Consider the following 13,118-nt stretch of genomic DNA (forward strand, 5'->3'; position numbering starts at 1 on the left):
CTGGGTGCAGTGGCTCACACCTGTAATCTCAGCACTTTGGGAGGCTGAGGCGAGCCAAGACTGCAACATTGCACTCCAGCCTGGGAAACGAGTGAAACTCCGTCTCAAAAAATAAATATAATAAATTTACTAAAAATTACTGAATTGTACATTTACACTGGGGGTATTTTTATGATGTACATACCATATTATATTTTTAATTTTAAAAACTAAGGAAATGGTTTTTCACCAAGTATTAATGACTTGCTATATATAATTATAATGACTTGCTATATATAATTATAATAGAAGACACCCAGGCTGGAGTACAGTATGTAAGAATATGTACAGTATATAAGAATCTCTAATCCCAAAATGCCTGCTCTCCAGGTTTAGCTAAGTGCCTTGGGCATGGCAAAGTCATGGGGCTAGGGGAATAGAGATACAGGTGTAGAGAGTCCAATTATAGCCATTTGACCTTATCCTAAATCTTTTTTTTGAGAGTCTCACCCTGACACCCAGGCTGAAGTACAGTGGAGTGATCTCAGCTCACTGCAACCTCCACCTTATAGATTCAAGCAATACTCCTGCCTCAGCCTCCCGAGTAGCTGGGACTACAGACACCCGCCACACCATGCTAATTTTTTTTTTTTTTTTTTTTTTTTTAGTAGAGATGGGGTTTCACAATATTGGCCAGGTTGGTCTTGAACTCCTGACCTCAAATGGCCTGCCAAAGTGCTGGGATTACAGGCGTGAGCCACTGCGCCCAGCCTCTTATCCTAAAATTTTTAAGAGTACAGTAGTTTCTACAGATAAGGGATGATATTTTCCAAGACCTCCAGTGGATGCCTGAAACCTTGGATAGTACTGAGCCCTAAATATATTGTTTTTTTCTGATAACCAAGATGACTACTAAGTAACCAAAGGACAGGAAGCATATACAGTGTGAACATGCTGGTCAAAGGGATGATTCATGTCCCAGGCAATACGGCAAGAGATTTCATTACACTACAAAGAACAGTGCATAATTTGAAATTTATGAGGGCCAGGCACAGTCACTCCTGCCTGTAATTCCAGCACTTTGGGAGCTCAAGGCAGGCAGATCACGAGGTCAGGAGTTCGAGACCAGCCTGGCCAACATGGTGAAACCCCATCTCTATTAAAATCACAAAAATTAGCTGCGCATGGTGGTGCATGCCTGTAACCCCAGCTACTCAGAAGGCTGAGGCAGGAGAATTGCTCGAACCCAGGAGGCAGAGGCTGCAGTTAGCTGAGACTGCACCACTGCACTCCAGCCTGGGTGACAGAGCAAGACTCTGTCTCAAAATAAATAAATAGGCCGGGCACGGTGGCTCATGCCTATAATCCCAGCACTTTGGGAGGCCGAGGCGGGTGGATCACCAGGTCAAGAGATCAAGACTATACTGGTCAACATGGTGAAACCCCGTCTCTACAAAAAAACAAAACAAAACAAAAAATAAATAAATAAAAATAAATTTAAGAATTGTTGATTTCTGGAATTTTCCATTTAGTATTTTCAGACTGCAGTTGACCATATATAACTGAAACTGAGGAAAGCAAAACCACGGATAAGGGAGGATGAGATCTTAAGGTCCAATCAGTCCACTCTCAGGTAGTCTGGCAGCAGGAGTTCAAGTGCTGTGGCTGGAGGCCAGGAAAACAGCTTTCCAGATGACCACTACAGGTCTGTCTCAGTGCTCACCATCTGATGAACACCTCAAAAAAAGCAAAACAATGAGTCCAACACAATCCCACTGACTAAATGTTTATTTGATGTAATGCTGGCTTGCTTCCAAAGTAGTACATCCTAGTCAGTACTGGTTGTCAGTTCAGATATTTTCAACTCCACCAACAGGTATCGATTGGACATGCCCCAATTAGTATAAAGATTCACCAGTGACCCATCAAGTACTCTGAGTGAAGAAAAGCTAAAAAAATTTTAAGAAAATTGGGCTGGGCAAAAGTCAAGTTGAGAAAACAACTCTTTCTAAAGCATAAGTTGCTATGAGCTAATATTCGTTGAGCTCTTGCTGTTGGGTATTATTATTATTTTGAGATGGAGTCTCATTCTTTTACCCAGGCTAGAGTGCAGTGGTGTGATCTCAGCTCATGACAACCTCCACCTCCCAGGTTCAAGTGATTCTCCTGCCTCAGCCTTCTGAGTAGTTGGGATTAAGACACGTGCCACCAGTAGAGATGGGGTCTCGCGATGTTGGCCAGGCTGGTCTCCAACTCCTGACCTCAGGTGATCTGCCTGCCTCTGCCTCTCAAAGTGCTGGGATTACAGCCATGAGCCGCCGAGCTCGGCCTAGGTATTATTATAAACACATTTGGGTATATGTGTTCCTTTAATCCTCAAAAAAAACAGTAACAGAAAAACCCTATGAGCTGGGAAGTGCTTTTATCCCATCAACAGATGAGGAAACTAAGGAGACAGAAGTGAAGTGGTATCACACTCAGAGACACATGGCTAATAAAACAGAAAGGCTGGGCTGGGTATGGTGGCTCACACCTGTAATCCCAGCACTTTGGGAGGCTGAGGCAGGTGGATCACCTGAGGTCAAATCCGCCTGGCCAACATGGTGAAACCCCATCTCTACTAAAAATACAAAAATAGCTGGGCATAGTACTTTATGCCTGTAGTCCCAGCTACGCGGGAGGCTGAGGCACAAGAATCACTTGAACCCAGAAGGAGGCAGCTGCAGTGAGCCGAGATAGCACCAGTGCACTCAACTTGGGTGACAGAGTGAAACTCTATCTCAAAAAAGAAAGAAAGAAAGAAAAGAAAGAAAGAAAGAAAGGCTGAGATTCAACTAAGTCTACCTAGAGAGACTATAACAACCACTAAGTAATGCTGCTGCCCTATTTGTATACTCGTCCCCTGGAACTATGTCTCTCTTCTGCTCAAAACTCTCCCATAGTTCCACTTTTAATCAGGGTCAAAGCCAAAGTTCCTCCGATGGCCTACAAGGCCCTAAGTGCCATGATTCCGATTGCTGCTCTACATTATCTCCACTGACCCACTGCATTCCAGCCACCTTGCTATTCCTGCATCACACTATACCTGCTTCTGCCTCAAGATCTGTCCTTGCTGTTCCCACTGCCTGTTTTACTCTTCCCTGAGACACTGGGGGCTTGCTCCCTCATTTCACCAGAACTTTACACAGTGTGACCTCCTCAGACTAACCTATTTAACATAGTACTCCTCACCCTTTCCACACTTGCAGTAACTCCACCTTCTGGAATGTAAGCTACATGAGAACAGGGACATATAGGAGTCTGGCTTGTACCATTTGTGTCTAGGATACCATCTGGCACAAAGGAGACAAATGTTTAAAAACCGGCCACATATGCTTTGATTCACAACCCAATTAAGTAACTTCAGGCAGCAAATCATGCCCCTGTGCCAGTAAATCCCAAACCAAAAGAAAAGGATGTAACAAAGCAGTCTTTCAAAATCTTTATTTTTATAATTTAAAACTTGGTCTTCTTTAATGTATATGTTATATGTTGATGCCTCCTTTAAAGGGTTAAGTTTCTTTAAAATGGCTTGATGATTTGGAGAAACTATATACACCACCCAAAGAATCGGTAGAAGGGTAACTTCTTAATCAGTTACTAGTAACAGTCACTGTCTTGAAAAGGAAAATAACCCCAAGCTGCCAATAAATGCCTGTCCTTCAGGATAAAATTAAATTATTCAATGCACTGGGTTGACTTAACACTGCCAAATAAATAATACATCAAACTTTAAGCGTCAGTGTTTAATTTCATAAGACTAATTTCTTAGTTACAGCTGTCAAGGCAGATAACTGGCTCTTAGTGGGCAAACTGTGCCTTTCTTTAAAAAAAAAAAAAAGTAAAAAACAGGTTTTAGAAAGCTTATTTTATTTGTTAAATTTTCCAACACACATTTGCTTTTCTTTTGGCTTAAGCGCAGTTAAGTCGCAGGAACTGTTAACTCTTCCTAAGTAAAAATGCTTCCTAGGAGAGAAAAGAGGAAAAAGAAAAAGGGGACAACACACAGAAAAACGAGGACAACCTATTCGCCAAAGGACAGGTTTTGTACGGCACCACCTTCTTCGAAAACTGCAGATTTCCAGAAAGCCGATTTCAAACAAAACGGGAGGAATGGATAAATTCCAACTCTCCAAGCGCTGCAGACCATCCGGAAGCAAATGCTGGCGGCCTTTGGGGAACGATCGAAACGAGCAGTAGCAGCAGGGCTCTCTTCGTCCCATTCATTGACACTTGATAGTACTTCCGCGCCACTCACCTTCGTTCTAGCTGAGCGCAAATCACACCAGGGAAGCTGGAGGGAGTCGGACACACACCCACACCCACACCCTTGGCCCCAGAGCTGTAAAGCGCAGTCCACGGAATCTGGGGGAGGCCGAAACCCGGGAGTCGCTGAAAATCTCACCGCAAAATCTCCCCGCTTTCTGAGGCTGGAGCCGAGAAGAACGCCACAGGACAAAGCAGGGGAAGAGGGGGCACCTCCCCCTTACCTTGATGGCTTTCTCCATGTCGCTTTCCTCCGACATGCTCCGTGGGGCCCCCGCAGCCGCGAAAGGCGGAGGCTGCTCAGCCGCCCTGTCCCCGCGAGGCCGAGGGAGCAAAGGGCTCGGTACTCCGGCCCCTGGGCCTCGGGGCGACGGGCAGCAGCCGCCCCTGGGGACCGGTGGGGATGAGGACCCCGGTGCTGGCTCTGCTTCGGCGGGTGGCTCTAGGCTGGCGGCAGCAGCAGCGGCGGAGGCGGCGGCCCCTGGGGACAAGCCTTTGTGCTGGGCCCCGCGCGGCCGCCTCCTAGCCTCATCCCCGGCAGGGGAGGCAGGCTCCCGGGGTAGGGTGAGGCGAGGAGGGCCTCGACCTGGGGCGCTGTGCAGGGGCCTCGCGGGGCCGCCGCCTAGGCCGGGGCTCGCCAGCTCCTAAGGAGGAGCCTGCGCCTCCGCCTCCGCCGCCTGCACCGCCGCGAAGCCGAAGCCGAAGCAGAGCTCGCCGGCGCTGCTCCCGCCACCGCTTCAGCGCCACACATCGCCGGGACACCCGCGCCGGGCAGCCCCGCCGGCCGCCCTCACGCACGCGCTGTGTCCCGCGGGAGCTCCGGGCCGCCCTTCCTGCCGCCCAGCTTCGTGACTCCACGGCCCCACGCGCCCCTCGCTGCCTTCCGCTGGGGTTTCCGAGCCGCCCCCTAGCCGTGCACCCGTCTTGCAGGCGCTGGCCTGGGCCTCCCTAAGACGCGCCGCATACAGGACTGGCCCCCGGGCCTTCCGCGGCGGAGGCGCTGCACTAATGACGTCATGGGCGACTGGACTGGGCTGGGCCACTGGAGGTCGCTCCCGGACGCGCTTGAGTGCGCATGCGTTGGGGCCTCAGCCTTTACCCTAGCGGCGGAGATACATGTCTGGGAAGGGCTCTTCAGAGAGGACCAGTGGAGGACGACCCAGGAAAGAGAAGAGGATTGCAGCACGAGAGTCCTGCCGTAAGGGAGCAGGATTGTGTAGAATACATCATAGCAGTAGCAGCTCTGTTGACGGAGCATTACCTGCTTTCATCTTTACAGGGTAGCCATTTGGCGTTGTGATGTATGAATGTTCCCATACCTAGTTTGCGAATTAGGTAACTGAGGCTCAGAGAGCTGGACTAGTTTGTGCACTGCCGAGAAGTGGTCAAGCATAGAATGAGAACCCAGGTTTGCTCTCCCTACTCTCCACTGATAACCTGTCAAAAGGGCCTTGCAAGAGCTTTTGACTAATCGCCTCTCCATGGTTTTTCATTCACTTATTAATTGCACATCAGTCTGTGCCAAATATACTAGGCATTGGAGAAACAGTAGGAACAAGACACGGTACCGGCTCATGGATCTTTCGGGAAAAGGAAGTAGGAAAGCCTGAGTCTGATGCTAAGAAGAACAGAAACAGGACGCTGAGGTAAGAGAATAACAATGTGGGGACTGCTTCGTATTAGATGATTAAGGAAGGTCTCTTCTGAGGTAACATTTAAGCTGAGACCCCTGAGGAATGAGAAAAGGCTGGCTATTGGAAATCCAAAGAAAAGATTTCTGGGCAGATAGGCAAAAGTTTTAAGGTGGAAATAAGCTAAATGTGTTCAAGGATCAGCAAGAAGGTCATTGTAGCTGGAGTAGAGCAAGTAGTAACGGGAGCACGTCTGCCAGGAACTCTCGACCTGCAAGAGGATTCCAACTTGGATAGGGGAGTGCGCAGAAGATAAAGATGACAGAACAGAACGGGGTCTAGAGGGTTGAAAAGCATATGCTTTACCAACAAGTTTATTCGTGCTCAGGGTCAGTATATATGTCTTTCTTAGGTATGTGCCTACGTGAGACAAAGGGGTACAGAAAGTCTTAAAGTAGAAAAACCAACATCATAGGGTAAGAACAATGGAAAGGTCAGATATACAATTAACCGGAACAGGTAGTCATACTATCTCATCTAGGGGCAAGTCATTTAATTAACTAGAACAAGTGGTCACACTATCTCATCTAAGGGTAAGTCATTTATCTTCTAGAGAAAATCACCAAAGTCGTAAAACATGTCTTAGTAGAAAACTCAATTATCATACACAATGCATCTTATGACTGCATGGCCGTCTGGCAATTGCCCACAAGTTTAACTTTAACCTAAGTCTCTCTCTGTTCCTGCTCTCCGATAGCTCGACTCCCTCAACTGGAGACACCGTGTCTAGGCTTGAGCCCTCCGTATTGTGAAGCCCATTTTCTGGGGGGGCCTCACACGGGAGCGATCCCCACAAAGTAGGAGACTAATAAAGGAAGGATGAGGTTGGATGCTGGGCGTGGTGGGTCACACCTGTAATCTCAGCACTTCGGGACGCCAAGGCAGGCAGATCACCTGAAGTCAGGAGTTCGAGACCAACCTGGCCAGCATGGCGAAACCCCATCTCTCTTTCAAAAAAAGAAAAAAAAAAATATGAAAAGGATGAGGTTGGAGATGTGGGCAGGGGCTGCATCATATGTTGCTTGGAGGGTCATAATCAGGACTTTGGATTTTATTCTAAACTATTGTAAGGTTTTAAACTAAAGAGTGGTGTGATCCAATTTGTTTTAAAAGATCACACTGGGCCGGGCGTGGTTGCTCACGGTTGTAATTCCAGCACTTTGGGTGACCGAGGCAGGCAGATCACAAGATCAGGAGATTGAGACCATCCTGGCCAACATGGTGAAACCCCATCTCTACTAAAATACAACAAATTAGCTGGACGTGGTGGCACGGACCTGTAGTCCGAGCTACTTGGGAGGCTGAGGCAGGGCAATTGCCTGAAACTGGGAGATGGAAGTTGCAGTGAGCCGAGATCATGCCACTGTACTCCAGCCTGGGCGACAAGAGAAAAACTCTTGTATCAAAAAAAAAAAATGACTCTGCTGTCTAGAGAATGGAATATAGGCAAGCAAGAATGGAAACAGATCTATTCGGAGGCTATTGGAGAATAATGCAGATGAGAGATTATTACACTGTCTGAACTAAGGAAGTGGCAGTAAAGGTGTAAAGAAGATGGATATTTTTTTTGAAACAGGGTCTCACTGGCTGGAGTGCAGTGGTGTGATTACAGCTTACTGCAACCTAGACCTCCTGAGCTCAAGTGATCCTCCCACCTCAGCCTCCTAAGTAGCTGGGACTACAATCTCATGCCACCATGCCTGGCTAATTTTTTGTATTTTTTGTAGAGATGGGGTCTCTCCACATTTCTCAGGCTACTCTCCAACTCCTGAGTTCAAATGATCCACCTGCCTTGGCCTCCCAAAGTACTGGGATTACAGGTGTGAGCCACGGTGCCTGGCTAAGAAGATGGATTTAAGACATGTTTTGGAGGTAACGTTGTCAGGACTTCCTGAAGGATTAGATGTGGAAGGGGAGGATAAGAAACAGACCAAGAGCCGGGCGCGGTGGCTCAAGCCTGTAATCCCAGCACTTTGGGAGGCTGAGGCGGGTGGATCACGAGGTCAAGATATCGAGACCATCCTGGTCAACATGGTGAAACCCCATCTCTACTAAAAATACAAAAAATTAGCTGGGCATGGTGGCGCATGCCTGTAATCCCAGCTACTCAGGAGGCTGAGGCAGGAGAATTGCCTGAACCCAGGAGGCAGAGGTTGCAGTGAGCCGAGATCGTGCCACTGCACTCCAGCCTGGGTAACAAGAGCGAAACTCCGTCTCAAAAAGAAACAGACCAAGGATAACTTTCACATGTATGTTTAAGCAACTAGATGGATAATTGTGCCATTCAGTGAGTGAAAGACTTTATGGAGGTGGAAGATTCAGAGTTGTTTTCTATCTAGGTTAATTTGAGACATACCAGAGCATAAGTCAAGTAAGTAATTGAATATTGGAGTGGAGACTTAGTTGTCTACCAGAATTGTTGTTTTCTTTGTCGGTCACACACCAACACTGCATTCCTCAAGTAATAAGCGTGCCTCTGTGCCTATGCTCTCCCCAACGGAAAGTGAGCAGAAGAGGTGTACACAGTTTCCAGGCCTGGCCTATACAGACCTCCAACATGTGTTCCCCTGTGCTCTTACTCCTTCTGCCAACTGGAAGCAGATGGTGACCAGGCTCTGGAGAAGGCAAGGCCTGAAGATGGGAGATTCCTGAGTGGAGGAGAACTGTGCCTTACTGACCTAAATATCGACTCATTATTGTTATGTGGGAATAAACAAACTTGTGTTGACCTTTTACCTACTTTGAGTCTTGTTCTAGCAGCTTTGCCTATGCTACCTAATATGAGTAAGAGCAGTGATCCACTGTGGAACTTTGAGAGAAAATTTTCAAATGACTTGAATTGACATCTGTAACAGGAAATATGCGTGCAAAAGTAATTGTGGTTTTTGCCATTTAAAAGTAATGGCAAAAATTGCAATTGTTTTTGTACCAAGCTATAGAAGATGCCTTGGATTTATTCATTCATTTCATCCAGTAAGAATTTCTCTCTCTCTGCCAGGCTCTGTGTTGTGTAATAGAGATGCAGAGATGAAGAGACAAGCAGCTGTCTCTGCTCTCAAGCAGCTTTTAGTCTAGCTGTTCAACTTACTGACTTATTTGCACATGCTTTCCCACTACCTAGAAACTCACTCTTCCCTTCCCGTCTAACACACACACACACACAGCCGCATTTCTACTCATTCTTCCACTTTACTCTTTTTTATTTTTTGAGACAGTCTTGCTCTGTCCCCCAGGCTGGAGTGCCATGGTGTTATCGCAGCTTACTGCAACCTACACCTTCTGAGTTTAAGCAGTTCTCCTGCCTCAGCCTCCCAAGTAGCTGGAATTACAAGCACCCACCACCACACCGAATTTTTGTATTTTTAGTAGAGACAGAGTTTCACCATGTTGGCCAGGCTAGTCTTGAACTCCTGACCTCAGGTGATTCGCCCACCTCGGCCTCCCAGAGTGCTGGGATTACAGGTGTGAGCCTCCATGCCTGGCCTCAGCTTCGTTCTTGATAATGTTTTTTTATTTTATTTTATTTATTATTTATTTATTTATTTATTTATTTTTTGAGATGGAGTTTCGCTCTTGTTACCCAGGCTGGAGTGCAATGGCGCGATCTCGGCTCACCGCAACCTCCGCCTCCTGGGCTCAGGCAATTCTCCTGCCTCAGCCTCCTGAGTAGCTGGGATTACAGGCATGCGCCACCACGCCCAGCTAGTTTTTTGTATTTTTAGTAGAGACAGGGTTTCACCATGTTGACCAGGATGGTCTCGATCTCTCGACCTCGTGATCCACCTGCCTCGGCCTCCCAAAGTGCTGGGATTACAGGCTTGAGCCACCGCGCCCGGCCCGATAATGTTTTTTTAGAAAGACATGCCTTGCCCATAGCCTCCTTTCCTACTCTAAATCAGATGCTCCTATTATCCTATAACTAAATAATCTCAACAAGAGAAAGAATCTTATTTGTCTTATTGGTCATATGTCCCTAATACCCAGTCCATTGTAGGTCCTTAATAAATTCATCTATTGAAGGAATCAATGAATGAAGAAGGCAGAACTCTGAAGGAAGAGGCTTCTTCCAGTGAAATTCCTCCATTTTTTGCTGGTGGGGCAGCCCTGGTTCACAGCCTCCAGTGATGCTCACCTCCTGGTATTTATGATCTTGTGTAATCCCCTTACTTTGCATGTGGGCTGGATCAAGTGCTTTGCTTCCGATGAAGGGGTGTCATGTTCAAGATTAGGTTATAGAAACACTCTGGCTTCCATCAGGGGCCCTCTCTGACTTTTACTCATTTGCTCTTACGAAAGCCAGCTCACTTGGTTCCTAAGGCTGCTGTAGCAAATTACCACAAATTGGGTGGCTTAAAACAATAGAAATTGATCCTCATAGTTCCAGATGCTAGAAGTTTGTAATCAATGTGTCAGCAGAGGCCAGGCATGGTGGCCCACTCCTATAATCCCAGCGCTTTGGGAGGCCAAAGCAGGCGGATCACTTGAGGTCAGGAGTTTGAGACCAGCCTGGCCAACATGGTGAAAACCCGTCTCTACTAAAAATACAAAAAAAAAAAAAAAAAAAAAAATTAGCCAGTTGTAGTGGTGGGTGCCTGTAATCTCAAGCTACTCTGGAGGCTGAGCCAGGAGAATTTCTTGAACCAGGGGGCAGAAAGGTTGCAGTGAGCCATGATCACACCACTGCACTCCAGTCCAGGAAACAGCGACACTCTGTCTCAAAAAAAAAAGGGGGGGGGGGGGCGGGGTCAGCAAAGCCATAGCCATGTTTCCTCTGAAGACTACAGGGAAGACTCCTTCCTTCTGGTGGCTCCAGACAGTCCTTGGCATTCTGTAGCATTCTTTGGCTGTGTCACTCCAGGCTCTGCCTCTGTCTTCACGTGGCCTTCTCTGTGTGTGTGTGTGTGTCCTCTCCTTTTATTAAAACACCAGTGGTTGGATTTAGGGCCCAACATCATCCAGTATGAACTCATCTTAATCACATCTGCAAAGACCCTATTTCCAAATAAGGTCACATTCTCAGCTTGTGTGCAAACATGAATTTTGGGGTGATACTATTGAGTCCACTACAGTTGCCCCTGTAAAGGGGCCCCCATTTTGAGGAACTGTCTCTCACCAGCTGTCAGTGAGTATCTAAGGACTGCCAACACACACATAAGCTTAGAAAGGATACCTACCAAGTTGAGCCTTTAGCTAATGGCATCCCCAGCCCACAATTTGATCACAGCCCGATGAGAGACTGTATGCCAGAGGCACCAAGCTAAGCCATACCCAAACTCCTGACCCACAGAAACAGATTTTTATGTCGTTTTAAAGTACTACATTTGGCTGGGCACAGTGGTTCATGCCTGTAATCACAGCACTTTGGGAGGCCAAGGTGGGTGAATCACTTAAGGCCAGGAGTTCCAGACCAGCCTGACCAGCATGGTGAAACCCTGTCTCTACCAAAAATACAAAAATTAGCCGGGCATGGTGGCAGGCACCTATAATCACAGCCACCTGGGAGGCTGAGGCAGGAGAATTGCTTGAACCCAGGAGGCAGAGGTCACAGTGAGCCGAGATCATGCTACTGCACTTCAGCCTGGGTGACAGAGCAAGACTCTGCCTCCAAAAAAAGTTTTTAAATTGAAAATAAATAAAATGCAGATTCTGATTCCTTAGGTGTGGGGTGGGACCTGGGATTTTGTATTGCTAAGAAGCTGCCCAGTGATGTAGTGGTATTGCTCGGTCCAGGACAGTACTTTGAGGAGTGGGTGTGGATACCTCCATGGTGCCTATCGCTCAACAGCCCCTACTTATAGAATGGGCCTTGCTTCACGTGGGTGCCATGTGGCCCCATCCCCTGGCCACAGCTGACTGGCCCAGGAATGGCCACTGGACCCAAGATGGGCCCTTTAGAGGCTCCTGGGAAGTGAGACAGGAACATTAAGCCAATTGTGGGTCGGTGTGGACATAGGTCGTGTTGTCCCAGGCTGCGGCAGTCCTTGTCTGCCTTGGGAAATGGATGCGGTGAGGCTGTGGAGAGAGGCCGGAAGGAGCAGCTTCCCAGCTCAGAGAGACTCAACCCTGCCTCCCATTCCTCGCTGCACTAACTGTCCCACATCCTTCCCAGGTGTACCCCTATTGCCTGATGCTGTGTTACCAGCAGGGAGGGTGTCCAGGTTCTTGGCATCGTGAACAAAGAATTGGACAAAACACACAAAGCAAGGAAAGAATGAAGAAATTTATTGAAAATGAAAGGACACTCCACAGTGTGGGAGTAGGCCGAGCATAGGGACTCAAGGGCCCCGTTAGAGAATTTTTTGGGGTTTAAATACCCACTAGAAGTTTCCATCATTCCTGGGCATATGCTATATGTAAATGAAGAGGATGATGTAGAGTCACAAAGTCATTTATTTGGCATACAACATAAATGGTGAGCATATTTACTGGCATGGCTGAAGTGTGAATTGGCCTTATGTTCCCTGCCTGCAGACCCTATTTTCATGCCTCAGCTGGAGTGACGTCTCATCCCTCTGAACGCTGCGGAGCCCGAGCCGTCACTGGTTTTTCTCAGGCTGTCTCCATTGGTTGAAGTTCACAACAACAGTGCTCTTCCCTAACACGCTTCACACACTTGGCCGATTGTGTTCTTGGATTAAGTTCTTAGTCGTGGACGCCTGCCAGAAAAGTTGTGCTTGCTGGGCACCGTGGCTCACACCTGTTATCTCAGCACTTTGCAAGGCAGGAGTTCAAGACCAGCCTGGGCAACATAGTAAGACCTTATCTCAATAATAATAAAATAAAAAAATTTAAAAATAGGTTGGGCACAGTGGCTCACCCCTGTAATCCCAGCACTTTGGGAGGCCAAGGTGGGTGGATCAGAAAGTCAAGAGATAGAGATCATCCTGGCTGACATAATGAAACCCTGTCTCTACTAAAAATACAAAAATTAGCCAGGCTTGGTGGGTGCGCCTGTAGTCCCTGCTACTCGGGATGCTGAGGCAGGAGAATCTCTTGAACTCAGGAGGCAGAGGTTACAGTGAGCCAAGCTCGCACCACTGTAATCCAGCCTGGGCAACAGAGCAAGACTCTGTGTCAAAAAAATAAATTAATTAAAAATAATAATATAAATGATAATAAAGGTTGTATCAAGTTATGTTTTCC

At 47.4% G+C, this 13,118-nt stretch overlaps 2 protein-coding genes across 4 annotated transcripts in view; one reads left to right on the forward strand and one right to left on the reverse strand.

Annotated features, from left to right (window-relative positions):
- MAPKAPK5 (MAPK activated protein kinase 5) overlaps nucleotides 1-4,726 on the reverse strand; it is a 37,621-nt gene extending 32,895 nt beyond the window's left edge. For all 3 annotated transcript variants that reach the window (XM_039472334.2, XM_003932240.3, XM_010342869.3), the window contains exon 1: nucleotides 4,509-4,726. In XM_039472334.2, coding sequence (XP_039328268.1) covers nucleotides 4,509-4,544 — 36 coding nt within the window. In that variant the 5' untranslated portion in view covers nucleotides 4,545-4,726. The remainder of the gene's footprint in view (nucleotides 1-4,508) is intronic.
- LOC141585069 (putative uncharacterized protein encoded by MAPKAPK5-AS1) lies at nucleotides 4,421-4,932 on the forward strand. Its single transcript, XM_074402223.1, has one exon. The coding sequence runs from the start codon at nucleotides 4,513-4,515 to the stop codon at nucleotides 4,930-4,932; it is 420 nt and encodes a 139-aa protein (XP_074258324.1). The 5' UTR covers nucleotides 4,421-4,512.
- Nucleotides 4,933-13,118: the final 8,186 nt, after the last annotated feature.

This window comes from Saimiri boliviensis, chromosome 7 (genome assembly GCF_048565385.1).
Source record: "Saimiri boliviensis isolate mSaiBol1 chromosome 7, mSaiBol1.pri, whole genome shotgun sequence".
NCBI classification, from domain to species: domain Eukaryota; kingdom Metazoa; phylum Chordata; class Mammalia; order Primates; family Cebidae; genus Saimiri; species Saimiri boliviensis.

Excerpts from the sequence above, each read along its gene's own strand:
- LOC141585069 (XM_074402223.1), top strand. The coding sequence starts at position 4,513 with ATGGCTTTCTCCATGTCGCTTTCCTCCGACATGCTCCGTGGGGCCCCC.